Here is a 24,582-nt window from a genome sequence, read left to right as displayed (position 1 = left end):
CCGCTTTTGCTTGACGTGGAATTGCTCTTGGAGAACAGCAAAGGTCCCGAGTCCCGCAACCTGAACAGCCTGCACACAGAGAAGACAGAAAGGCTGAGGAGGGAGTTCTTGAGAGATGGGAAAAGGGATGACTCTCAGAGCAGGGGGACACTGCTCTGTGCCCTGCCCGCTCCTGAGGGACAATGGGGCAAGGTGGGGCACTTTGGAAAGCTTTGGAGAAGAGCCGCATCCTCCGTTTCTTTCATCACCCCCCTCCCAGGATTTGCCACCATCCCTTGGCTAGGGAAGAGCCCAGAGGTTTCCAGCACACAGCTTAGGCCTGGGACTGATTATCCTAGGCACGGACCCAGGATATTCCCCCATCTCTCTGCTCGCCCTCTCCACTCAGGCCGCAGGGAAGAGTGAAGCCCTAGGGTGTGCCAAACCCCTGAGAAGCAGAGCAGATCTGGCCTTGGTTTCTCTCCCAGCTGGCCAGCAAGCTGCTCCAGGCACCCTGGGCAGTCTCAGTGCTCGGGTAGGGATTGCTCTGCAGGGCCCAGGACACCAGCCCACCTTATCCCGCTTCAGCGCTTCCAGAATTTGCTCGGATACAGCATCCCAGATAGCCTCAGTCTCTGGAAAGCAAGGAAAAGACAGGTCAGGCTCCAGGCCAGCCAGCTCACCACCTCTTGGCAAGCACCTCACCCAGGCGAGAACACATGCAGGCATACGCGAGCCCCCCAGAAAAACACCATGCGGGCATTCCTGGGACATTCCTGAGAGGCCTGTGGAGCTGCAGGCCACACCAGTCTCTGGGACACCAGACGTCTTTCCTCCCAGAGCCAGATCCCAAAGAGGCACCAGATCCCAGGGAAACCTGGCCCTGGATTGTCCCCATCACGAGGAGGCTGAGCCCAGAGGAGCCCTGGGGCTGAGGACAGCCCTAGCATCAGGAGCCAGGAGTCCTGGCTGCCACACTGTCCCGAGCCCAGCAGGACCCAAGTTTGTGTGCCTCAGGTGGAGTTTTGATGACCTGAGGAGATGCTCGGGACCTTTGCTCTACGTGGTGCAGGAGTGTGTGCAAGAGACCGTCCTCTTGTACTGTTGCCTCCTGAAGAACAAGGAGCACGTCCCCTTTGCATTCAGGGACATCGGTGTTTTGACCTGTGAAGATGGTTTCCTGTGCATGAAGTTTTATCCAGACTGTGTTAAACGTCTGGAGAGCGCTGCAGACCTCGTTGCAATGCTCCACAGTGTAAGCTGGTGATGTTTTGAGGGCTACTTCAATTTCTTTGGGAATCCTGTGGAAGGGTGATCAATCCGACCGCTGTTGGCCAGCCTGGACACGGCAGGCCAGTCAGATGCCTTTCCCCACGCCTGCCCCATTAGCTGCTTTCTCCATTAGCTCTTCTGAGCGTCTGGATGCTGGCCGCTGCAAAAGGCTGGCAGCGTTACTGTACAGCCTCAATATTCTGCCATGCTCCTCCAGAGCAGAGCAAAGGTGGATGGAAGAGGCTTTGGAGGAGGGTTTTGGAGAGAAGGCTTTCTTTTGGCTTGGGAGACAGGTCTGCTTCCTGTCAATGAGAGCCCTGAGAAAAGTGCCTCAGAAACCCTCCAGCAGGTCTGTGTCTCTTTGCAGAGAATGTGGCCGGCACACCCGACTGCCTTGAGTGGAGAGACCACCGCTCGTGCGATCCAGATGTTCCCAAGGTGAGTGCATTTCCTCCGCAGCCCTTGGCTTCCCACCTCCTCCTTTGGAACGTGCGCGGTCGGGTCTCCACGCTCAGCATCCAGTCGGGGCTAAATCCTGAAGAGACTGGGTCCTGGTTAACTCATGCTGACTTTCGGCTACGAGTGTCTTCACCTGGCGAGGAGGGGCACTGCGGTTGTGCTTCTTGTGCCCGTGCTGCCGCGATTCCCCTCGGAGAGAACTGCCTGCATGTGGAGGGGAATTTAGGCTACCTTTTCTGGTGTTGCAGGAAGCTTGACAACAAACCCCATGCGTGAACGTGACGGAAGAGGGATGCCATGTCCCGTGCAACACCAGGAGGATTACTGCCAGCAAGCAGCAACGGGTAGGAGGCCAGCCTTCTTCAAGCCCGTGTCATTTGTTTGCCAGGTTTCATCTGACTGTGAGGACAAGGCCAGAGGCCAAAGTGCGGTTCACCTCGCAGCAGCAAGCTGCAGGAGAGTGCAGGATCAGAGGAGGTAAGGGTCCGTGCTGTCTGGGGGTGGTCCCTGCCCCATGCTGGCTGACTGCAACCAGCTTAAAAGGCAGTGCCCATGCGGCTGCTCTGAAGAGCTTCCTCCTTTCCTAGTTTCATTGTGCCATCCTGGCAAGCTGCTGCAGAGGCGGAAGCTTTCCCGCCCCACGGTGAGAAGCTGGGAGCCAGGCACGAGGCAGCAAGATCTGGAGAAGAAGCCTTCCACCAGGTGAGACCCTTGGGGGAAAGGAGGAAGGAGCCACTTGCAGCCACACAGGAGAGATGTCCCCTTTGGACCCACCAGGCGCAGGGACTCAGAAAGGCTCCTGACACCCGTCCCGGAGGAGGCCGCTCTCTCCACGCATGGCAAGCGTGCAGCACGTTTGCCTGAGACTGGCACGCCAGCTTCATTTTCCACCAGGGCCCTGATCCTTGGGGGAGCTGGATGCAGAGCCGTGTTGCAGAAGCTCCTGTCCCTTCAGGAGCCCCCCCACATTGCAAGAGTCCATCTTTTTGTCTGTGGGAGCAAACGTCCCCTGCGGTTTCTTCCAGCTCCCCCGCAGCTTCTTCCAGCCTAAGGAGCTGTGATACCAGATGGAAACGTTTCTTTCCAAACGATATCCCAGACTTCATGGGAGGCACAAGAGAGTGCCGAGGGAGGGAGGTGGCATGCCTGCCTTCCTTGCCTGATGGCGTTCTCCGATGTTGCTGGCTCCCCAGCGATAATCTGCTTTCCACCCATAAGCCCGGCTGGGCCGTATTGGTGTCTCTAGGATCCTGTCCTTGCACAAGACACTGCTCCTCTCCTTCTGCCACCACAGAGGGCCTGGATACGGGCATCGCGAGCCTTCCTGAAGGCAGCTGGTGCCACTGCTTCGCGGTTGGCTCTCTCCGTGTCTGCTGAAGCGAACACGGCCAGTCCAACACCCATTCGCTGCGGAACTGCCGTCTGCTGCAGAGGCTGACGCAGCTTGCGAGCGCGGACTGGAGACCGAATTCCCCTGGGCTCATGCAGCCTCCCGGTGTCTGTTTGCAGTGTGCTCCCCCCGTGTCCAGGCAGCTCCCCCAGGACAAAGAAGACAGACAGGCAGGAAGCAGCTCCTCAAGCCAAGTCAGCCAAGTCTACCAGCACTGCGCTCCCTACTCCCAAAGCCTCTCGGAGATTGGTGCAGGTACCTGCTCTGCCTTGCTGCAATGACCACGCGGTTTGGGACTGTACTAAAGCCTCTTTGTGTGGAGCGATCCCAAGCCGGACCCTTGGGATGCGTTCATTTTCACACTTGTTACCTCCTTCTTCTCTTCCTCGGGAGATGGAAGGTGGTGTCCCGCACACCTTCCCTGCCTCTTGCTGCCTCCCGTGTTGCCATGAGCCGCTTCATTTGGACCAGGGGCAATGGAAAAGGAATGAGGGCTTTCTGGGTCTTTGATGGCAGAGGTCTTTGCTCCAACAGCTGAGACCAATCCTGTCTGCCGTTGTGTTTTTTGTTTGTTTTCCTCCAGGAGGTCTGGAACCTGTCCTCGCAGTGGGACCAAACAAAGAGCTCATGGCCCTTGTACCAAAAGCGAATACAGCAAGCCCGGGCAGAAATGGCTGCTTGGGGAGCCTGGTCTCAGGGGGAGGACCGAGAGACACCTCAGGTACTGGCCGTGACCAACACCGCTGAGAAGAGCAGCGATCCTCCCCGCCAGGGCTCCGAGGGGGGCAGGTCCCAGGGTGGTGGGAGCAGGACGGGCACCAGGGCGCAGGGCAGGGCTTTGCCTGCTCCTCCCTGTGAGGGAGAGGCTGTCAGCAGAAAGCGAGGGATCAAAGCAGCAGCCAGACGTGGGCCGGCAGTGCCGAGTCGCCTGCTTCCCAGGTCCTGCTGCAGGGTCCTTTCAAGGGGTCCTCTGGGAAACAGCAGCCGTGTGTCCAGTCCTGTCTGATGAGAGCGTCTTCTCCTTGCATCAGGTCACCAGGCAACATGATTGGATTCCCCATCCCCCAGCCCAGCCCAGGAGCAAGGAGGTCGTGAGGAGGTGGAGGAAGGTTCAGATCCCTGCCGCAGAAGAGGAGTGGAGAGTAGCAGCCAAGCTGGAGAGCCTCCAGCCTGAGTAAGTGTGTGCCGGCTGCGTTCACGTGCTGGGGCACTCGAGTAGCTGCTGAGCGATGTCAGGAGATGTCCAGCAGCCCGGTCCCTGAGTCCTGGGCTTGCCTATGACACCCTTTGCTTTCTCCTAAAGCGGGCATGACCTTGGTTACCGCCAAGGCCTAAAACTCATCACAGGGCAAAAGGGTGGGTGCACGTGGCACCGCGTGGGTGCAGGGTCTGGATGAGGGGAGAGGCAGAAGGGGTGTCTGGCAGAGGCTGAGGGATCCCTTTCTCCTGGTGTTGCAGCCACCTTTCCCCACGAGCACTGCAAGTTTTGAAAAGGTTGGAGCCGCATCGCAGTCAACAAAGGGTGTTCAGAAGTGCTGCGGAGGAAAAGCGGCTGCAGCAAGAGCAGCAGCGGCTCCCCTGGTAAGTATCTCCAGAAAGGGATGGTGCTTCCCGCTGCTGCAAGGCCCGTCCTTCCCGTGGGGGCAGCACTGGGACAGAGAGGGCATTCCGGGGCCCTCCGCTCCCCCTGCCTCAGCCCCAGGCTGATGAGCTTGGGCACTAGGCATCTGTCGCAGCTGACGGCAACCTTGAAGCTTCATGGGAAGCAGACCCCTACGTGCACGGCCCGAGCTAAGCCTGCAGTACTTCTCTGCGTTCAGCCTGTACACAACCTGATCATCCTCTTTTCTTTCTGACTCCCTAGCGCTAGATGCTGGTACCGCAACGGAGGGGAAGGTGCTGGGAATGCTGAAGGCAGCAGCGGAGCTCTGAGCAAAGGGGCTGGGAAGCTCTCCCGCTTTCCACCCCTGAATGGAAAATAAAGAGCACAGCCAGACTGCTTGTGTCGCTTCATCCGCGGTAGCAAAGCACTGCCCTGATTCACACCACCATCTCCATTAGGCACACGGGCACATCCCAAGGATGCCCTGGCTTCTCCGTGCAGCACACAGGCATCTCCCTGGAGCAGCCAACAATCTCCCCAGACCACCAGTCTTGCTAGCAGGACCTCGGCACAAGTCCTCTGATCAAGCCGTCTTTTCCAAGGAGCGTTCTGGCAACTCCCTGGAGAAGCCAAACATGTCCCTGGGGAAAGTAAAAGTCTCCCCTGGGAATACAAGCATCTTCCTGAAGCACCCTCCATGGCACCCAAGTATCTCCCCAGGGAATATAGGCACCTCTTGAAATCAGAAATACTTCCCGCAGGACACGTGAGCATTGAGCTGGGGTAGACAAGCATTTCCCCAGGACACCTAAGCACTACCTTTTCCCTCTCAGGCATCTTCCAAGGGCATTCCAGCACCTCACGGGAGATCCCAACTCTAGGTGGGTTCACCTGAACAATTTCCGCTGTGAACCCATCTCCTGCTGATGCTCTAAGACATCGCCCAAAGGCATATAAGCATTTCTTGGAGGAACCCAGGAACCTCTATGGAGAACCCAAGCACCTCCTTGGAAGAATGAAACACCTCCCTGGGGAACAGTAGAATAACCCCATGGGTGCCAAGCACCCGCATAGGTCACCCCAGAAGATCTTTCAAGAACCAAGGAATTCCCTCCATTGATGAAGCACCTCTATGAAGAAATCCTATCCTGCCCCGGGTCAGAGAAACACCTCCCTGGGTAAATCACGCAACGTCCTGGAGGAGCAAAGGATCTTCTTGGGTGTACAAGCATTTTCCCATGGTAGGCAAGCACCTCCCTGGGGACAACCAGCACCTGCCTCTGGGTCACTCATCCCCTTCCCTGTGGAACACGAGCATCTTGTCGGGACAACCAAGAACCTCCCTAAAGCACTGAAAAACACACTTAGTGCAGTCCAGCAACTCCCTGGAGCACACAACCTGCTCTCTGCTGGACCCAGGCAACTCCGGAGGTTCCAAGTGACCCCAGAGGAATCAAGCACCTTCCTAGAGAGCCCAAGGATATTCCCAGGGCACACAAGCACCTCCCTGGGGCACATAAGCATATCCCTGGGGCAGAAGAAAAGCCTCCCTGGAGCACACAAACCTCTGCCCTCCTAACAAAAGTTTCTGCCCCTGCCATACAACTCCTGCAGCACAGAAGCACCTCCCTGGAACACCCAAGCACCTCACTGGAGCACCCAAGAATCTCCCCACCGCACTCCTACATCTGAGTGGAGAACCCGAGCATCTCCTCGGGTCATCAAAACACCACCTGGGGCACACAAACTTGCTGTCACCCCTTGGATTTTTCAGAAGTGATAAACTTTTCCTCTCTCTCCAGAAATGACTCTCAGTCTTTCCCATGACAGTCATTTCTGGAGCTTGAAGAGCTCGAGTTCCCCCAGAAGACCCCGTGGCCCCGGAGCTGTTTCTCTTAGCGACCCTTCCTCTAGGACCTTGTTCGGAATGCTGCAAGCAACTTGGGCTTGCTGTGGCACTGAGGATGTTGCTTCTCCTTGCAGATGACGTCAAGGTCGAGCCGCTGAACTAGCTGCAGCTAGCGCGAGCCACCTCCTTCCTGTTATATGTTGCCCCCTTAATTAATTTTCAGAGAGCATTGCATTAATAATAGAAAGGAATGTATTGAGTAAGCAACAGCAAGCAAAACAGCGCTGGGCGGCCGGGGAGTCTCGGCTCCGCCAACGGCGCGCACCTCACCCCCGCCAGGGTCCCTTTTTATATCTTGGTAATTCCGGGATTACGCAGCACGTCCTGGTATATTCTGCGACTGCGTGCACTGTTGCTAGGGGGTCGTCTCTGTCCCTCTGGTGGTCGTGAAGATGAAGGCCGTAGTCTTCCTCGGCGTTGTGGTTCAACTTCTTTTTTTATTTGGTCATGTTGGCCCAGCGTGAGACAGGAAGGCAGGATGTTGATACGCTAGGTTAGCAACTTCTCAGGAGATGGTTACATGAGCTTTGCAACAGTGTCTTTGAACAAAAGAGGCAACTGAGATGCAGAAGGAGAGAAGGGGAGGGGGTTCTCTTTTTTGTTACATTAGGCAAAAGAATTTTCATAGTGTCTAGCCAAGCATTATCCAGCTCCTTACTTCAGCAGGGAGCTTTCGCAACTCCCGCTCCTCAAACGGAACTCCTTGTTTTTATAATACAAAAGACAATGAACAAACATTTATTGTGTATTACACTTCCCAGCTCAAACTGGGACCCCCAGCCCCTTCCCATTATGAACTGGGACCCTTAACCCCTTCCCAGTATGAATTGGGCCCACCCCAGTATGAACTGGGCCCATTCCACTGCAAACTGGGAACTTTCCCAGTACAAACCAGGGCTCCCAGCTCCAACCCAGCTCAAACTGGGATTGTCCCCAGCTCAGACTGGGACCCGCAGCCCTTTCCCAGTATGAACTGGGCTCCCCAGCCTCATCCCAGTACAAACTGGGCCCATTCCCAGTACAAACTGAGACCCTCAGCCCTTTCCCAGTATGAATTGAGCCCATCCCAGTTCGAACTGGGCCCCCCAACCCCATCCCGGTACAAACTGGGCCCATTCCCAGTACAAACTGGGCGCCTTTCCCTTCGCCCCGCCCCCCGTTGCCAGGTAACCGCCACCGCCGTTCCCGCCTCTTTTCCCCCCGTTGCCAGGCAACCGCCGCCATTTTGTCCCCTCTCCCCGTTGCCAGGCAACCGCCGCCATTTTCTCCCCTCCCCCCGTTGCCAGGCAACCGACGCCATTTTGTCCCCTCCCCCCCGTTGCCAGGCAACCGACGCCATTTCGTCCTGCCCCGCCGGGCTGCCCGCACTGCGCATGCGCGCTCGCCGGCCTCCCATTGGCTCCCGCCCCGCGGCTTCAAACGGTCCGGCGGGAGCGATGGCGGCGGAGGCTGCGGCCGGTGCGGCGGGGGGGGGGAATTTGAGTGGGGTCTGAGGGGATTTTTTTGGATTTTGGGGAAAATGGGGGTCTGGGGGGGCTCAGGGGGGTTTGGAGAAGGCGTGCGAGGCTCTGGGGGGCGTCTGGCGGTGAGGGGATGCGGGATTGTGAGGGGAAGAAGGGCTGAGGGGGTGTTCGGTGAGGGGAGAGGGGCTGTGAGGGGACGTTTTGTGAGGGGAAAAGGGGCCGTGAGGGGAAAAAGGGGCTGTGAGGGGAAAAAAGGGGCTGTGAGGGGCATTTTGTGAGGAGATGAGGGGTTAAAGGACACTTCGTGAGGGGACAGGGACTGTGAGGGGGTATTTTGTGAGGGAACAAGGAGCTGAGAGCGGAAAAGGGGCTGTGACATGGCTGACAAGAGAGGCTTCAGGTACAAAGGCCCTGGACCACCCTCCTGGTCTGTCCGTGCCAGCAGGGCACAGCCCAGCTGCCTCCCTTCTGCACCAGCCTGTCTTTGATCTCTGCCACGCGATCCAAAGCCAGCAGTGCCTGTCCTCCCTCTGCACGGTCGCATATCCCAGCTCGACACGGATGTTTCTCTCTACTGGGAAGCTTCCAGCCCAGCTCAGCTGCCCCCCAGCTCTCCCACCTCCCTGCCCTCTCCCCAGCCCAGCCCAGCCCAGTAGCCTAGGCTGGGCTGGTCCCACGGCAGTGCCCATCGCAGGCTGCTGCAGGGCTCTGGGCACTGCCACCACAGCTCCAGTTCCCATTCACTCCTGATCAACTCAGAATGGGTCTCAGACCAACATTTATTTGGTTAAAATACACAGAGATCCTGGCTCCTTGACTACAGAAATCCTGGGTCACACAGAAAGGGTGATACTCGTGCAGGAAGGAATGAAAAAGGGCGTTTTTGTGTAGGCAACAATATCACAAGGGCAGAAAGGAAAATTGAAGAGACAAATGCCATATGGAAAGGCAAGATGGCCTGTCATGAATAATACTTGGAGCCATCTGCAGAAGAAGGCAGACAGTCTGTGGCCACTGATAAACGCCCAGTCAGCAGTTTCCATATTGAATCTTTGAGCTCCTGGTTCTTCATGCTGTAGATGAGAGGGTTCAGTGCTGGAGGCATCACTGAGTACAGAACTGCCACCACCAGGCCCAGGGATGGGGAGTAGGTGGAGGGAGGCTTCACGTCGGAAAAAAATCCAGTGCTGACAAAGTAACGTGGAATGCCTGCCGCACAGTCATGTGAGGAAGGCACATGTAAAAAGGCTTTTTTTTTTTTTTTCTCTAGGAATTTTTTTTTCTCTAGGAAATATGTCCTTTCACTTCCATGACTTGAGATTCTTTTTGTGAGGTTCAGTTTACCATTACCATCATGGCATTGCCCATTGGCTCAAGAGTTAGAAGTCCTTTCCCAGTGCACTGCGTATATTGGAACATGGTAGGGCAAGTATTTTTTGTTCAGAATTTGACATATGAAATCACTCCTAGCACAGAAGGGACGTTTACATCTGCACTCCGAATGTGAAAAAAAAAAAAAAAAAAAAGGTGGGTGACAAAAAGGACTTTTAGTTTAGTTTTGCTTTTGCTAGACAGCATCCTCTCCCTCGTGATGCCCAAGCAGTGCTCTCTGAAGTCAGAAATCCTGAGCATTTCTGCTGCACTCACAGTGAATGGCTGTGAGAGCTGGCTGTGGGAGGGACCCCACGCTGGAGCAGGGGCAGAGAGAGACCATGAACTTTCTTAGTTCTCATTTAGTTTCTCACTGCTCCAGTCTACCGGTAGCACTCAATAAATTATGCTCGTCTTCCTAGAGTGAGTCTGCTTTGCCCATGTCTGAAATTGGTAAGGGCTCTGCCTGTTCCTTAAATGTACCCTGAAGCCCTTTTCCACGCTATTTAGTCCATCTGTTCCTTTGATGGGGAGCAGGTCAAAGAACAGTGTGCTGCCCATCAGTGTGCTGGATCTAGGGAGCTTTCAAGATGGAAAAAAAAAAAACAAACAAAAAAAACAATGACAAGTTAATACTGGCTTCCCAGAGTGAAATCTACTCCATTTCTCCTTGAACCCCTCCCTGCCACACTCCCTCACTTGTCATTCAGCCTCATACGCTATATTTAATGAGTTTGAATATGATACTGAAGTATTCGGGACCTGTGCATATTGGGTCAGGAGGAAGCAGTCTTGTCCCTGTGCATTGGGTACATCAGAACATGGCAGAGGCTCCAAGTTATATTTTCAGAATTTGTCAGATGAAATCAATGCAGAAGGGCATACGGGGTGGTGTCCTAACAGGCCTAAAGAATGTGGAGGGCTGAGAGGACTTCTAGGAATTTTTGTTTTTTTCCTACACAACCTCATCATGCCCAAGGAATGTCCTCTGAAGTCAGAAGTCCTGAGGATTTCTGCTGCACCCACAGTGAATGGCTGTGAGACCTGAGAGGCAAAGGGATTCCCTTTAGCTCAGAGCAGGGTGAGGGGAGCTGGTTGGGCTTGTGCCCAATGGCCGTGATCTTGCAGCTTTTGTTAATGGAGGGCAATCACATTTATGGCACCCTGAAAAGAAGGCAGACACTGCTGAGAGCAGAGGAACCCACTGCCAATCTCTCAGTGCGCAGCCTTTCTCAAGGTACCTAAGCAAGGTCTCAGCACCACATGTCTTGCCAAGGACACTTATCATTTATTTCACCAACCCAACAGCATGTCCTCACATGCAGCATCTCTCTGCTTCTTCCTGGGGCATTCACATAACAGAGATACTACGGAAAAGATTTCTATCCTGCAGGACAGCTCACAACTTGGAAGGCCATCCCAGGGAGACAGACAAGTGTCCTAATGATGGTGTCTCATTAAGGGAAAGTCAGCTCATTCCCCAGCCTCACAGAATGCACTGCCCACAGCCCCAGGCTGCTGCTCTCAGCCCCCCTGCACCACAGAGGGAAATGGGCACGTGGCTGGAGAGATGCACCTCTGCTCTGCTGGAACTGTGGCTGCAGAGGACGTGCTTCATGCCCTGGACCCACAGCAGTGACTGCAGGGGCTTTCCTGTGTGGGACAGGAGGCAAGAGGGCTTGCTCAGAGGAAGGGGGCTGCAATGTAGGGAATAATACAGACTTTTCTGAGAAGTTCTCCCTCTGACTACAAATCCGGTTTTTCTTTCTTCTCATTCCCTAACCATATTTCTTCTGCCTGAAGATTTTATAACTGGGGGATGTTTCCATGTCCCATGGTCTTTTCCCCACCTGTGTTCAGAGCCCTCCTGCCAACCTCTTTGCCCTTCAGAAACCAGCAGTTCCCAGAGCACTGCCTAGGTGCATATCCATCTTTGCAGATAGAAAACAGCCTGTCAGAAAGCCCTGACAGGTACAGCAAAGTTGCCAATGAAGCTGGCCATAAACAAAGGAGAGGCTGTAGGCAATTTATAAGCCTTCTTACAAGCCCACTGATCATCAAAGGAACAGTTCAGGAATCTTAGAGATGTGTTGGAACTTGACAGTTCCTTTTCCATTTCTTTCTGCAACCTCACCCAATCCTGCAAGTGCTGGAAAGGGAAAAGGAAGCAGAAAATTCTTTTCTGGATTTTTGTGTGTTTAGTGGATTATTTCTCCAACATATGTCACACCTTTCTGTGACTGACCTAGGAGCCTCCACCATGTTCCTGCATATAAATGAGAGGGGTTTTGCCTCTCAGGGACCAGGGCTTGGGACCAGGGCAGGAAACAGGACGAGGGCTGGGGTCCAGGACCAGGGCTGGGGACCAAGACTGGGGACCAGGGCTAGGAACCATGTCTGGGGACAGGATCAGGGCTGGGGACCAGGGCTGGGGATCAGAACAGGGCTGGCTGTGCAGTGCTGGATGTAGGGCTGGGCCCCAAAACCTCATCTCTTTCCCTGTGCTGCAAAGCAGCTGGACTATGACATGCATTTTGCAGGAGGAGTGTCAAGACACGGGTTTTCCTGTTTGCAAGTCCCAGATCCTGGTGAACATCACCTAGGTCGGCCCATCTGGCAGCTGTGCACAGAAGATGTCTCCAAGAACCCATAGAAACCTCGGGAATGTTTGCACCCTGCAGTGTCCCTTTTCTGTGACAGTCTGAGTGATTTAAGGCCCCCAGGGTGACATGGGGTCATTGAATTCATCTTAATCCAGTGGCTTCCACAAGACTGTCTGCTTCTTCAGCCTGACTGCAGGCATTTACCTCTGACCACACTGCCACCCTGACTGGATCTGCTCTGACCCTCACCCACAAGGGCTCCCCCACTCTGCTGCCCATCCCATAGAGGAGCTCCATGCATCCAGACAGATCCTTCACATGGAGGGCAACCCCCTGTTGATCATCCCCGCCTGTCTCTTCTGAAGAATCTGCCCCCATCCAGCACAGCACCCCAAGCTGAGGGACCTGTCCCCCCACACCTCAGCAGCTCTTCCATCAATGTCCCAGCCCTGTGACAGCAGGCGGGGATCCAGCTCCTCCTGCCTTTGCCCCAGGCTGAGGGCATTGGGGCACATCTGGGCTGCAGCACCTCAGCTGTGGCACAAGGGCCAAACTCAGACTTGTCCCAGACCTTGTGCCAAGAGCCTGGGCATGAAGAGGCTTTCCTTCAGAGCAGAGATTTGCTGCCGTGGATGGTGGATGGGCACAAAAGGATGACTTAAGGGATCCCAAGAAGGGCAAGGCCTGGTGTTCCTGAGGCCAGAAGGAAACAGGCCTGGGCTGTGCCGCTCTGACAGCAGAGGGCCTTTGTGGTGTTGGTGCAGCCCTGAGGGCCAGTGCTGGAGCTGGGGCTGATCTTCAGGCAGGAGAAGGGGCTGCTGATTTCCCTTGATTTCCCCCATCTCCATTAATGATCCTGGAGCTGAGAAAAGGAGCTCACCTGCAGCTGCCCATGTTATTCACACCTAAACTGAGTGCAGAGGAATCCCAGCTCCCGTGGGTTTGTGGCAGGCATGGGAGGGATCTTTGTCCCATTCCAGCCCCAGGACAAAAAAACAGCATGAGATGTCTTAACTGACTCTGCTGAATCCCTTCCTTAAGCAGGGGGCTAAAGGAGTTACTTTTATGACCATGCCTGGGTGTCCCTTCATCAACTGGGATGAGAAGAGAAGACTGCTACAGATAATTGTTTTTGTGCTAAGAGAAATGAGCCTGCTGTCAAGAAGTGTGTGTGCCCAGGGGAGGGAGGGAAGCCCAGGGATTCCTTCAGGCTGTTTCCCAGCAGGTTCCCCTGCAGCCCCAGGGCCATGTGCAGGGAGCCTGGTGGGGGGCAGAGCAAGGGAGGCCTTGGGCTGGGCCTCTGCTGCTGAGCTGGGCCGGGCTCCTGGGCCCAAGGGGAGCTCCTGGCAAGCGGGCAGCGCTGCAGAGAGACAGCTCTGCCCAGGAGCAGCTCCTCTGCACAGCGCAGCAGGGCTGGGGGCACTGCCTGCAGAGACACAGTGCTTAAAGGCAGGCAGAAGTGGCAGCATGCCCAGAGCTCCCTGCGGGAGAAGACTTCCCAGCCCTGCACCCGGTAAGTGTCTGGCTGGAGGGCAATGCAGCCGCAGTTCCTGGAGGCAGGAGAAGCCGGGGGTGCAGGCAGGGGTGTCCAGGGCTGTGGTGCAGAGCAGGGTCCCTGCTGTGGCCCAGGGGCTGTGTGCCGGGGCAGGGCCTCTGCCGCCTGCCAGGCTCAGCACTCAGCCTGCCCGGGGAGCTGCCCAGGGCGCTGCGGGGAGAAGCTGTGGGTGAGCAATTGGCTAACAGGCAGGGCCCAAAGGGTTATGGTGAATGGGGCTGCGTCAGGCTGGCGGGCGGTCACCAGTGGGGTCCCTCAAGGCTCCATTTTAGGGCCGGTACTTTTCAATATTTTTATAAACGGTCTGGATGTAGGAATAGAAGGTTTTTTGAGCAAGTTTGCTGATGACTTGGAGGAGTTGTGGACTCTGTTGAGGGTGGAAAGGCCTTGCAGAGGGATCTGGTTGCTTAAAGCAAGCTCAGATCGAACAATTGTTCCACAGGCACATGTCCACATCCTGTATGCCAATTCCCAGCAATTCTCTTTCTGCAGAAATGTACACTGTTTTACTATTTTATTCATGTTAGAATTATCAGGTGATGAATTATAAAGCTTCACATCAAACTTATTGAAATTGGGTCATAGTCTTCAGAATAAAAAGTATAATCTTATAAATCACACACCTGAACTTCTGAGCCATTTAAAATTTTATAAGCCAGACTTTCCCAATCTGTAACCTGTTTGACTGTTTTCTGATCTGATTCTCCTCCTGCGTTCTAGGTAGAAAAACAGAACATCATTAGTTCTTTTCAGCTAATAGGCTAATTTATTTGAAAGGAAATCACTTCCAGCTTGGTCAGATCTGTCCTAGGGCCATGGCCAGTGTAAAAACAGATGCACAATCAGAAAAACATTGTGAATCTGTTCTCCTCTTCTGTACACAGCAGAAAATAGCTAGAACTGGTCATATATGCCCCTGTTCGAAATGCAGGTCAAAGATGCACTTGTGCACTAACCAAATCATCTATTAGATCACAAGTAGCTCTCACTCACTCAGGCATGTCTAAAAACACAGACAAATCCCTCCAGAGTGTGTTCAATGTAGAGGTTAGAAAAAGCGGCAGGTGACGTGATTAGAAGGGTGGTCTGTTTGACAGTAATTGAGCAACAAGAAGTCACAGTGATACCTGAGATAATTAAACTAATTGGAACAAAGTCCAAATAATGATGAACAATGAGATATATTCCTTTGCATTTAATCTTGCAAATTGTTCTGCCTAATGGAAAATGAGAATGTTCAAAATGACAGATTTGGGCTCTAATTCTCTCTAAAGGTCTCTTCACTAAACAGAAAATTCTTTGAGAAGCAGAACTAATGAAGCTTTTATTGGGTTTTTCTGCTCAATGATACCATCAGTCTTTGCAAAATGTGTAAGAACTGCTGATCTCTGAGACCTCTGTCCTTCTCAGATTAGATCAAAAGGAACACAACCAAAATTATAGAAAAAAGGAAGCAGCAGAAGGGCTGTCAGTTAGACAAGGCAATCATAAATGTCTGCACTATTTATTTTTATTTTTATTTTTTAAGAGGGTTTGTAGAAATTGCCAAATGAAAAGCCAGTGTCGTAAATATGTATAGTCTGCATGATTTGGCAATATGGTTTAAGGCTCAGAGAGCCACAATGAGCTATTAAAAATATCTGTAGAGCAGAAAGAGTGTATCAGTGTAATCCTTCAATTCAGGTAAATAGCTTCATTAAGAGAGAAGTCGTAGCACTACGGTAACATGACAGTACTGATTTGGGGATCAAGGTTAGTACCTGTACAGTGCTGAGATCAGCTTATCGATCTCATGATATGGCAGCAGTTCTTTTAAAAATATCATCACTGTACTCTATAACAAAGAATAAATGTGCCCTCTGTTTCCTGCATTCTGATCCAATGGAAATGCTTTCTGCATCTGCTTTTAGTCACAATGTGTGAAAACATCCTTGATCATGAAAAATTTAGTAACTCTAAAAGCATCTACATCCATTCATGGATTTCATGTGTTAGACAATATAAAAATCGCTAAACTAAAATCACTGAACAAGACTGAGCAGCGAGATCAAAAAGGATGTTTCTGAGCTGGGCCAGTCATCTCAAATCAAAACAGAACATAGCTATGGGGAAACCATTGGATAATAGGACAGTGAAGATAAGGGATAGTTTTGAAAGTCTCTTGTATAAATCAGAGATTCCTTAGCAGCTGCCTGTGGCTTTAAAAAACTCCTATAAAAAAAAAAAAAGAGATTTGCCATGTCAAACTAGACAAGAAGCCTTTTCAGGGCGATATCAAGATGTCAACAGCTATTGGAATCAATGCGAAATTTCCACATGAATAAGACGCAATTTCCCAAATTTACTAATCATCAAATTCATTTTGCCATGCTTCACTGACGTAAAATTGATGTCTATTCTAAGCTTTTGCTATGGTTAGGGAAGAGAGATAAGTACCTCCTGAGGATGATCACCACCACTACTACCACTACCCTTACATAGGGGTTTAAAATAGAATTCCATATATCACATTGATTTTATGCAGGGCTTCTGCTCTCTAGTTACTTCAACACTTTTGAGAATCTCTTTATGGGTAGTTAGGGTCTGGCGGCCGGAAGATGTGGCGCTGTACGGAAAGGTGGAGCCCCTCCCTTGATGGCCAGTAGCGTGTGGGCTGTGCTGTAAGCAAGCGAAGTGACGCTATGGGCCTCGGGTAGATAACCCCATGGGACTCGACAAGAAACGCCATTTGCCATCCACCACATTGGTGTCTGTGAGCCGATGGACCGAGCGGCCTGGGGTTGGTCGCCGTGCCGTTCCTGAACCAGGTCGCCACTGCCCCCTGAAGGCAACACTCTTTCTTTGGCAGTAATGATCAAATTATTGAAGAGCATGTCAAGATCTTAGTGAATTTATTTTCTTTTGCCTGTAAGCTGAAAATTAATGCCTAACCATTTTGTGGTACAATTCCAGGTATCTTTATTATACATGTATCTTTTACATCTTACATGCAGTTTATCCAAATTATGTCCTTAGAATCCAAGTGCTTAGTAAGATAAATCTGCACTGCGATTGTCTGAAGTGTTGTTCACTCCCTCTTCTTTTCCTTTTTTTTTTTTTTTTTTTTTTTTAGGTACTGAGCTTTCTGAGCTGCTTGATGTTTTTATTTCCTTGGCTTCACTTACAGTTGGAAACCATTACCAGACAGATATGTCTGTATACTTTAAAAGCAATCAGGCTGTGGTTCAATATAACCTTCTACAGTTACTCATTGCATTATCAATCCGCTTTGCCTGAAACAAACTAGACTTAGTCCTCATGAATGTCATCACAGTTTGTTGCTGCATTACACAAGGAGAGCTTATTTGTCTTCATATGTTATGGGTGAAAGGATACTACCCAATTTAGCTGGGTCCTCATCCAATGATGCCTTAAAGATCAATAGCAAGGCTTCAGAATTGTATTAAATTGGAATTAGGATAGAACATATCTTGCCAAGTATAGAAGATACATACTTTGGGGAATTCGTGTTACTTAGTTAATGATGCATTGTGTAAATATATGCTTTCTTCTATGAATTTTACACATTTTTTATTTTTTTTTACTTCTTATTTTAGGTTTTCTTCCCATACTAAGAAAAAATGATGAAACATGGACATTCAGTTGACCTTTACTCTTTCACTTATTATTTATATATATATATCCTAATAATTCTTTGTAAGCTTAGTTTCGTATTTATCCTTTTTTTTTCTTTTCAGTTGAGTGTCTTTCCACATTATTTGTTTTCCCTTTCATAGTCACCCACTGTTTTTAAATGCTGCTGTCTACCTGTGAATCTACCTATAGATGCTTGTCTTAATACAGTTTAATATCCTGTCTGTTTTGATATGTTGCATAAAGCAAACATGACGTTGACGTCTTCTCACTGACATCCATCTCTCTTCCCGACTGGTCATACCAACATAGAGTTTCCACATATCTTCAGCTCCCCCTTTCAATGTGCAGTTCTTTCACCTTATCTACACTTCATTTCACTGTAATATGGCCTGATTTATCAGCTACAGATATAGCATATTTATCCATTATGGTAGGATTAGTTGTCGCGTTAAAGGGGTGTAGCTGATTAACCGTTACGGGCCCGGTTGGATTCAGAGTACTGAATCAGTCGGACATTCACCAAAACTGGGGGTCCGTTCGGACATTCACCAAAAACGTAATAACCGCCTGGGGGTCCACTCAGACATTCACCAAAAACGTATTAACCGTCTGGGGGTCTGGTTAGATTCAGAACACTGAACTATCACGGATAACCACCCTCACCCTAGTTGCATTAATGAGAGCTATCACAATGCAATCAAGTATGGTTTATTACAGCAACAGGTAATCAGGTTCTTTTGGATTGCCGGTGATAGTGACTATCAGCAAAAGCAAGCTAGTATGCACGAAATACACAGGTGTTATAGGTGTTACAGATGTTACAGGTGTTATAGGTGTTGTAGGTGTTACAGATGTTATAGATGTTACAGGTGTGTTAGATGTTACAGGTGCGCAGCCTAGAAATAAACGCGTTAAAAGATTATAAGCAAGTATTCAGATCTCACCCAAAGGCGTCCCAATGGGGGGGGAAGAGAGGCTCAGCCCGTCGACTGATCCCAGGAGTCAGGAGGTCCTAAGGATGTTGTACGTCCTCGGGATGGTATCTCCCCTGACGGTGGTATCTTCCCTAACATGCCCTCTCTCTTGGGCCAATTTATATTATTTTCTGTCTTCTAGGTGGAGCTTGAGTGGCTCTAGTCAAGCATATCTTAGTTATGATTGGTGTAAAGTTTTCCCGTCTCCGTTTAAAGGAATAGGCCCGAGAAATTCAGGGCGTATGCTCAGTGAGGTGTGTTCGCACCTTGGAGGCGGGTAGCTTTTGGGATGGAGGTGTGTTTTGGTATTATAATGATATTATAATGAGCAAAAAGTACACTAGGGTACGGCATTTGTCAAAACATGACAGGTCTTTGGCTTAGGGTGGCAAAAAGTGCAGCTTTGTGCACAAGAACAATCGAGGCCCCACCTGATTACAGAGCCTAACCGTGGTGTCTCCACTCCACTCTACGCTCGGTGGTGTTCCTTAGAGCTAGCACACCAAGTTTCCCCAGCGCGATAGCATCTAAGGTTGGGAGCCTAGGGAACGCTCAGATAATGCAGTTATGCCCTACCCTGAAAGCCTCTTCAATGCTGTACCTTTTCCTTAAAAGTGTGAATGTTAGTTTTATTTTCCTAGTTACTTCAGGCATTTACACCACATTAGTTATGCTTGTATTTTAGGCTAGACATGATAGATATTTTCCACTGTCTAGTTTTTCCTAGCCATAGTGACAAGCATTTAATATAATGGGGAAAAAATGATAGTCTTGCAGTTAAGACCCTCATTGAGACTCAAGAGCTGAAATCATATTCCATTAGGCATCTATACAGTAAGCAACAAAATGACATCTGTCGGTGCTGTAAGACAACAACAGAAACAAGCAATGCATAATCAAAGCAATTATCCAGCAGAAACAGAGGTCAGCATTATTACAAGTGTTGAAGGCTATTCACACAGAAGTAATAATTTGGGGAACTACTGAGAGCCAAATCTCATTTCTTAGGTACCTATTATTTTCTGTTAACTGAAGAGGGTTCCACGTTCCTAAAATTACACAGTGTTTGCAACCCTTCTTGTTGCAAAATATCCTAAATTAATTCATAGCTGGAACAAGTTCATGTGTGAGCTTCCACTGCTGCAAAAACATCCATCACCCTCTCTGTAACAATTATTACATTACCAGCTGGCCAAAGGTTCTCTGAAAAGTGAGAGCAAATGAAAGCTAAGCAGCACAGGCTAAATACTGTAAATGTCAGAATAATAGAAAACATCAGAAAGGCATTGCCTGATCATGTGAATGCACATCCATTCTGTAGTTGAAATGCCAGTCCCCAGCAGCAAAGAGTGCAGCAATTTTATAGCAGTGCAGCAGCAGGTGGTGCTCCAGCAGCCCCTTTCCCAGAGCACACATTGAGGAGCACTCTTTTCCAGTAGTAGCCCTCAGTGGTTACTTCTCTACATCCCTGTACTGTCCCAACAGGTGTTATTCTTTAAATGAAAAGAGGATAGATTTAGGTTAGATGTTAGGAATAAATTCTTTACTCAGGCGGTGGTGAGGCACTGGCACAGGTTGCCCACAGAAGCTGTGGATGCTCCATCCGTGTAGGTGGTCAAGGCCAGGCTGGAGGGGGCTTTGGGCAACCTGGTCTGGTGGGAGGTGTCCCTGCCCATGGCAGGGGGATGGAACCAGGTGATGTTTAAGCTTTCTTTTAACCCCAACCATTACATGGTTCTGTGATTCTTGACAGCGTATCATGTTCAAGATATTGAGCAAGCCATGATAAATTTGTATTTCTATTTAGTATTTTGTAAAATGTATATTCCTAAAATTCTAGTTGCATTTACAGTGAAAATTAAAATACATTGAATTGATAGTCTCATACAGAATTATTTCTTCCACCCAAATGGAGAACCATTCTCCTGCAAAAGCATAGCTATGTGCAAGCAAATTTCTCACTTTCAGGGAGCATGTATGATTGTGTTAGCATCATTTGCACCTTGCATAGCATCCTCCTGCAGGTCAGAAAGTTCATTGTGAGTAGCAATAGATTGCATTTTGGGTATCCGAGATGCTCCCAAAACTTTGTGGTTGCTTTATGGTAACTGCATATGTCTATATATCTGAGCTTTTACTGCACAGATATTGAGTTAAAAAAAATAAAACATGTAATGAAATCATTTGCATGAGTGGTAGAAATTCCCAGGAAATATTAAAAAAAAAAAAATCCTACTGAACTTCATAAATAGCTTAGAGTAGATGATTACAATCTGATGTACAGAAGAGAGATGTTTCCAATTCGAGAAAAAAATCCCATTTAAGGAATTTAATGTAATTTAGGAAACTATGATATGCTTTGATCATCCCTTATTGAACTTGTTACAGAGAGAAAACATGTTATCTTTCAGCAGCTTGCTGAAAGTGGGCCCATTTCTACTTTCATGGCAGTGGGGCAGGGGGTGGTTCTGCTCTGGGAAGGAAGAGGAGGGAGGGAAGTTGGAATAGGGATGAGGAAAGGCAAAAATAAAGGACTTTGTTCCTGCTGGACATGCAGCCAGGCAGAGTTTGCAAATGCACTCTTGTTTCTATACACTATGAGCTATTGTGCTATGAACAAGCATACTACAATACCAAGTGATTCAGGTTCTGGACACTGGTGGACATTTTGCTGCTGGAAAGTTGTAAAATTAGTCACTTGTTCAGCTGCAAGAACAACAGCATTAAAATGTTTCATCTTATAAAAACTAGTAGCAAACTAAAATACTAAAAACTGTGCCTGTCCTTCAATTCAAGCTGAACTTCCAGAGCTTGAACTTGAAGACGGTGACAGGATTTGCCCTTTTTCTATACAGTTTCCAGAAGGACAAGATATAATTCTTTCCTCAGATGGCACAAATATGGAACTAAACTGTCATATTGGCTTCAGATCATCTAGGTCAATTTCATCTTTAGGGAGCATATTCTTCACTGATGAAGAAGAACAAAACAGGCAAGGAAGAAGAGGAGGTGAAGTGGGAATTTACAGAAAGAGCGTAAGCTATGGCTTTGCTCCTCTGTGACTTCAAGGCTGTTTTTGTTAGTGGCAAGGAAACTCTTGCATGCCTAGTGTGAGGAATGTGTTAACAATTCGTGTCCATAAAGAACAATTCTGTTTGAATCCTGTCTGCCTCTGGGCCCTGCACTGGCATTTTAATTCTTGAACCACAGATGCAGTGTGTCCCAGTCTCCCCCTCATTCTAGTCAATTTATCACGTCTTCAGAAAACACTCCTTAAATTTATGAACCTGTTTGCTTTTGTTATTCCGGACTTCTGTTTCTAACAGTTACAGCCTTTTTTCCTGTCTTCTTCGAGATTAACTTAACACTGCTATAGATGTGTCTGTGAATGGCTGGGGAAGAATGTTTTAATTACTCGTGAAGCGTCAAATAAGAAAGCTGTTTGTGTTTGATGTCTGGGAGTTTCAGAACAACTGATAACAACTAGTGACTGTTATGGGATACTATGAGGATCCTTGGTATCTGGCCAGGGGGCCAAGAGATTAAGAGGAAGAAAAAAGAAGCTGAAGGACGGTTGGGAGACAAGACCTGCAGAAAGTGTTCCATAAACTTGGAATGGTGCCAAGTGAGTACAAAGGGGGAGAGGAAGACTACGAGCCTTCAGCATGAAAGACCCCTAGAGACCCCCAGAGGAGACTGATGCGCATGCTCCAGTAGGAGGGACTGGACCCCAGAAGCTAATTATAATAATCTATTTTTTTAGAAGTAGTAATGAATATGTATTAGTCTAGGAGCATAAAAATCAGCTGCTTGATGTAACTGGTGTGCGTCCTGGTGGAGCGCAGACTCCCGGTGCACCCAGCACTGTTTGCTTACCTCTATTCCTTTATATTCTTTTAATAAATCCTATTTTTTTATTTAATCCTAATTTGAATCCTGAGCCATTTATAACACTAGGCAGAACAAAAAATGGCCAGGGATACAGATATTCTTAAAGAACAAGATAGGTGTATGGACTAGAATGTACTAACAACCCTGTATTTTGGGGCAGGAAGAATCAGGAACTAGCCCACTCCTTTTGCTACAATATTGGAATCTGCTGAGGTAAAGGTACATCCAGGTGCATTCTCAATACTTATAGCTCTTGTATAGTTTGCAGCTGAACACATCAAATTAGAGCTAATGAAGAAATTACTGTCCTCAGTAGGACTGGACTGTGAAAGCCTGATGTATATTTTACTTTAACTGGAGTAGAAGATTCAAAACGCTATGACTAGTGTCTTCCCAAACCCTGTGTTACCCACAGAGAGAAGCATATGCAGAAGGTGCTATTGAAATTAGTCTTAAAAAAAAAAAAAAGCATTACTTTCAACAAGCAACAAAAAATAACCAAGTAAAGCTAGATGGTCTCTTGGCTCCACCCTTGTGAAGTGAAACCTGCCAGGTGTGGATCATTTGACTTTTGCTATATAGGAAGCCTGAGGACTTGTGGGGAATTGCCTTCCTGGTGGGGAGTTGGAGGCTCAGGTTCTCTAGGGTGCTTTTCTGCTGTTGTGGTGAAGCGGATTCAGTGTTCCCTGGTGGGCTGCTTTTTCTTCACGTTTTCTCCCATCTCTGTGAAATAGTTTCAGTGACTCTATGAGTTAGCTATGTTGTTGTTGCCCTCTCAGTGTGGTGAGACCCTGGTGGTGCAAAGTCACTGTGAAGCAGTGTGGAAGTGACTCAAGTTCAGGAGCTGGCAGGTAAGTGTTCCTGGGTTCTACAGTTCTTTAATGTCGAGGAGTTTGAGTACATCCTTCACCTTGTCTGTTTTCAGTGAAATTACTTCCGTGGCTTCTAAGCTCCCTTTCAAGCTCTTCCAAATACAATGATAATGAAAGCGAAGAAGAAAGCCCCACCAACTCAGAAGCTCAAGTGCTTACAGGTAAGCCTGACTTTGGAGAATGTTCTTAACTATTTGTTAGGATTCGACAACAGGCACTGTGGAAAAAGGTGCCTTAATGTGCACTCAAATTATGCCTTGCGGTGAGTAGAAACCGATGGGGAAGGTACTGGTGCAGTTAGCTCATAACTTTCACTAAGTGGAAGTTGCGAGACTGTGCTGTTCCTAAAAGAAATGCCGCTTTCACAACATGTAAGTCAAAAGAAGTATGAAGAAAGCCTCTCCTCTCCCCTACAGGCCTGCGTCTCGGCTGTGGAGAAAGATTTGGAAGATCGCGCTGAGGGTCACATCGCTGAGGTTCCTGCGCCGAGGTGTCGTGGTTTAACCCGGCCGGCAGCTAAACACCACGCAGCCGTTCGCTCAGCCTCCCCCCTCCCTCTCTGGGACGGGGGAGAGAAATGGAAAGTGAAGCCCGTGAGTTGAGATAAAGACAGTTTAATAAGACAGGAAAATAATAATAAAAAAATAATAATAACAATAATAATAATAATACAATGGTGATAATAGGAAAGTAATAATCATATGTACAAACAAGTGATGCACAATGCAATTGCTCACCACTCGCTGACCGATGCCCAGCCTAACCCCGAGCAGTCCGGCCCCCTCCCCCCGGCTAGCCACCCCTATATATTGTTTAGCATGACGTCAGATGGTATGGAATACCCCTTTGGCTAGTTTGGGTCACCTGTCCTGGGTCTGTCCCCTCCCAGCTCTTACTGCACCCCCAGCCTGCCCGTTGGCAGGACAGAGCAAAAGGCTGAGATGTCCTTGGCTTAGTATAAGCACTGCTCTGCAACAATTAAAGCATCGGGGTGTTATCAGCACTCTTCTCATCCTAAGCCAAAACACAGCATTCCACCAGCTACTAGGAAGAAAATTAATTCTGTGCTAACTGAAACCAGGACACGATGTCACATTGCGGAGGTTCCCGCGCTGAGGTTCCGGAGCTGAGGTCACATCGCTGAGGTTCCCGTGCTGAGGTTTCCACGTTGAGGTTCCCGCAGGGCAGTAACATCACTGAGGTCACATCGCTGTGTTTCCCGAGCTGAGGTTCCCACGCTGAGGTAACATCGCTGAGGTTCCCGCTGTGAGGTCACACTCTTGAGGTTCCTACGCTGAGGTTCCCGCGCTGAGGTCGCAGCGCTGAGGTTCCCGCGCTGAGGTCGCAGCGCTGAGGTTCCCGCGCCGAGGTCGCAGCGCCGAGGTCGCAGCGCCGAGGCTCCAACGCAGAAGTTCCCTCGCTGAGGTCTCAGCGCTGAGGTTCCCTCGCTGAGGTCTCAGCGCTGAGGTTCCCTCGCTGAGGTCTCAGCGCTGAGGTTCCCGCGCTGAGGTCTCAGCGCTGAGGTTCCCGCGCTGAGGTCTCAGCGCTGAGGTTCCCGCGCTGAGGTCTCAGCGCTGAGGTTCCCGCGCTGAGGTCTCAGCGCTG

At 49.7% G+C, this 24,582-nt stretch overlaps 1 protein-coding gene and 1 long non-coding RNA gene across 2 annotated transcripts; both read left to right on the top strand.

The window, feature by feature from the left end:
• Positions 1–1,595: 1,595 nt before the first annotated feature.
• On the top strand, positions 1,596–7,358 carry LOC113841552 (uncharacterized). The gene is made up of 8 exons (XM_038171943.2): positions 1,596–1,689; positions 2,099–2,187; positions 2,298–2,412; positions 3,220–3,355; positions 3,684–3,821; positions 4,132–4,274; positions 4,559–4,681; positions 4,965–7,358. The coding sequence occupies exons 1-8, from the start codon at positions 1,622–1,624 to the stop codon at positions 5,080–5,082; spliced, it is 930 nt and encodes a 309-aa protein (XP_038027871.2). The 5' UTR covers positions 1,596–1,621; the 3' UTR covers positions 5,083–7,358.
• Positions 7,359–8,006: 648 nt separating this feature from the next.
• On the top strand, positions 8,007–24,352 carry LOC119714667 (uncharacterized). Its single transcript, XR_011805338.1, has 5 exons — positions 8,007–8,070; positions 11,987–22,794; positions 22,885–22,956; positions 23,031–23,138; positions 23,394–24,352. It is a non-coding gene; the product is annotated as an uncharacterized lncRNA (long non-coding RNA).
• The last annotated feature ends 230 nt before the right edge of the window (positions 24,353–24,582 follow it).

This window comes from Anas platyrhynchos, chromosome 30 (assembly GCF_047663525.1).
Source record: "Anas platyrhynchos isolate ZD024472 breed Pekin duck chromosome 30, IASCAAS_PekinDuck_T2T, whole genome shotgun sequence".
NCBI lineage: Eukaryota > Metazoa > Chordata > Aves > Anseriformes > Anatidae > Anas > Anas platyrhynchos.
Note: the sequence above shows the minus strand (reverse complement) of the source record. Positions and strands in the feature narration are given on the sequence as shown.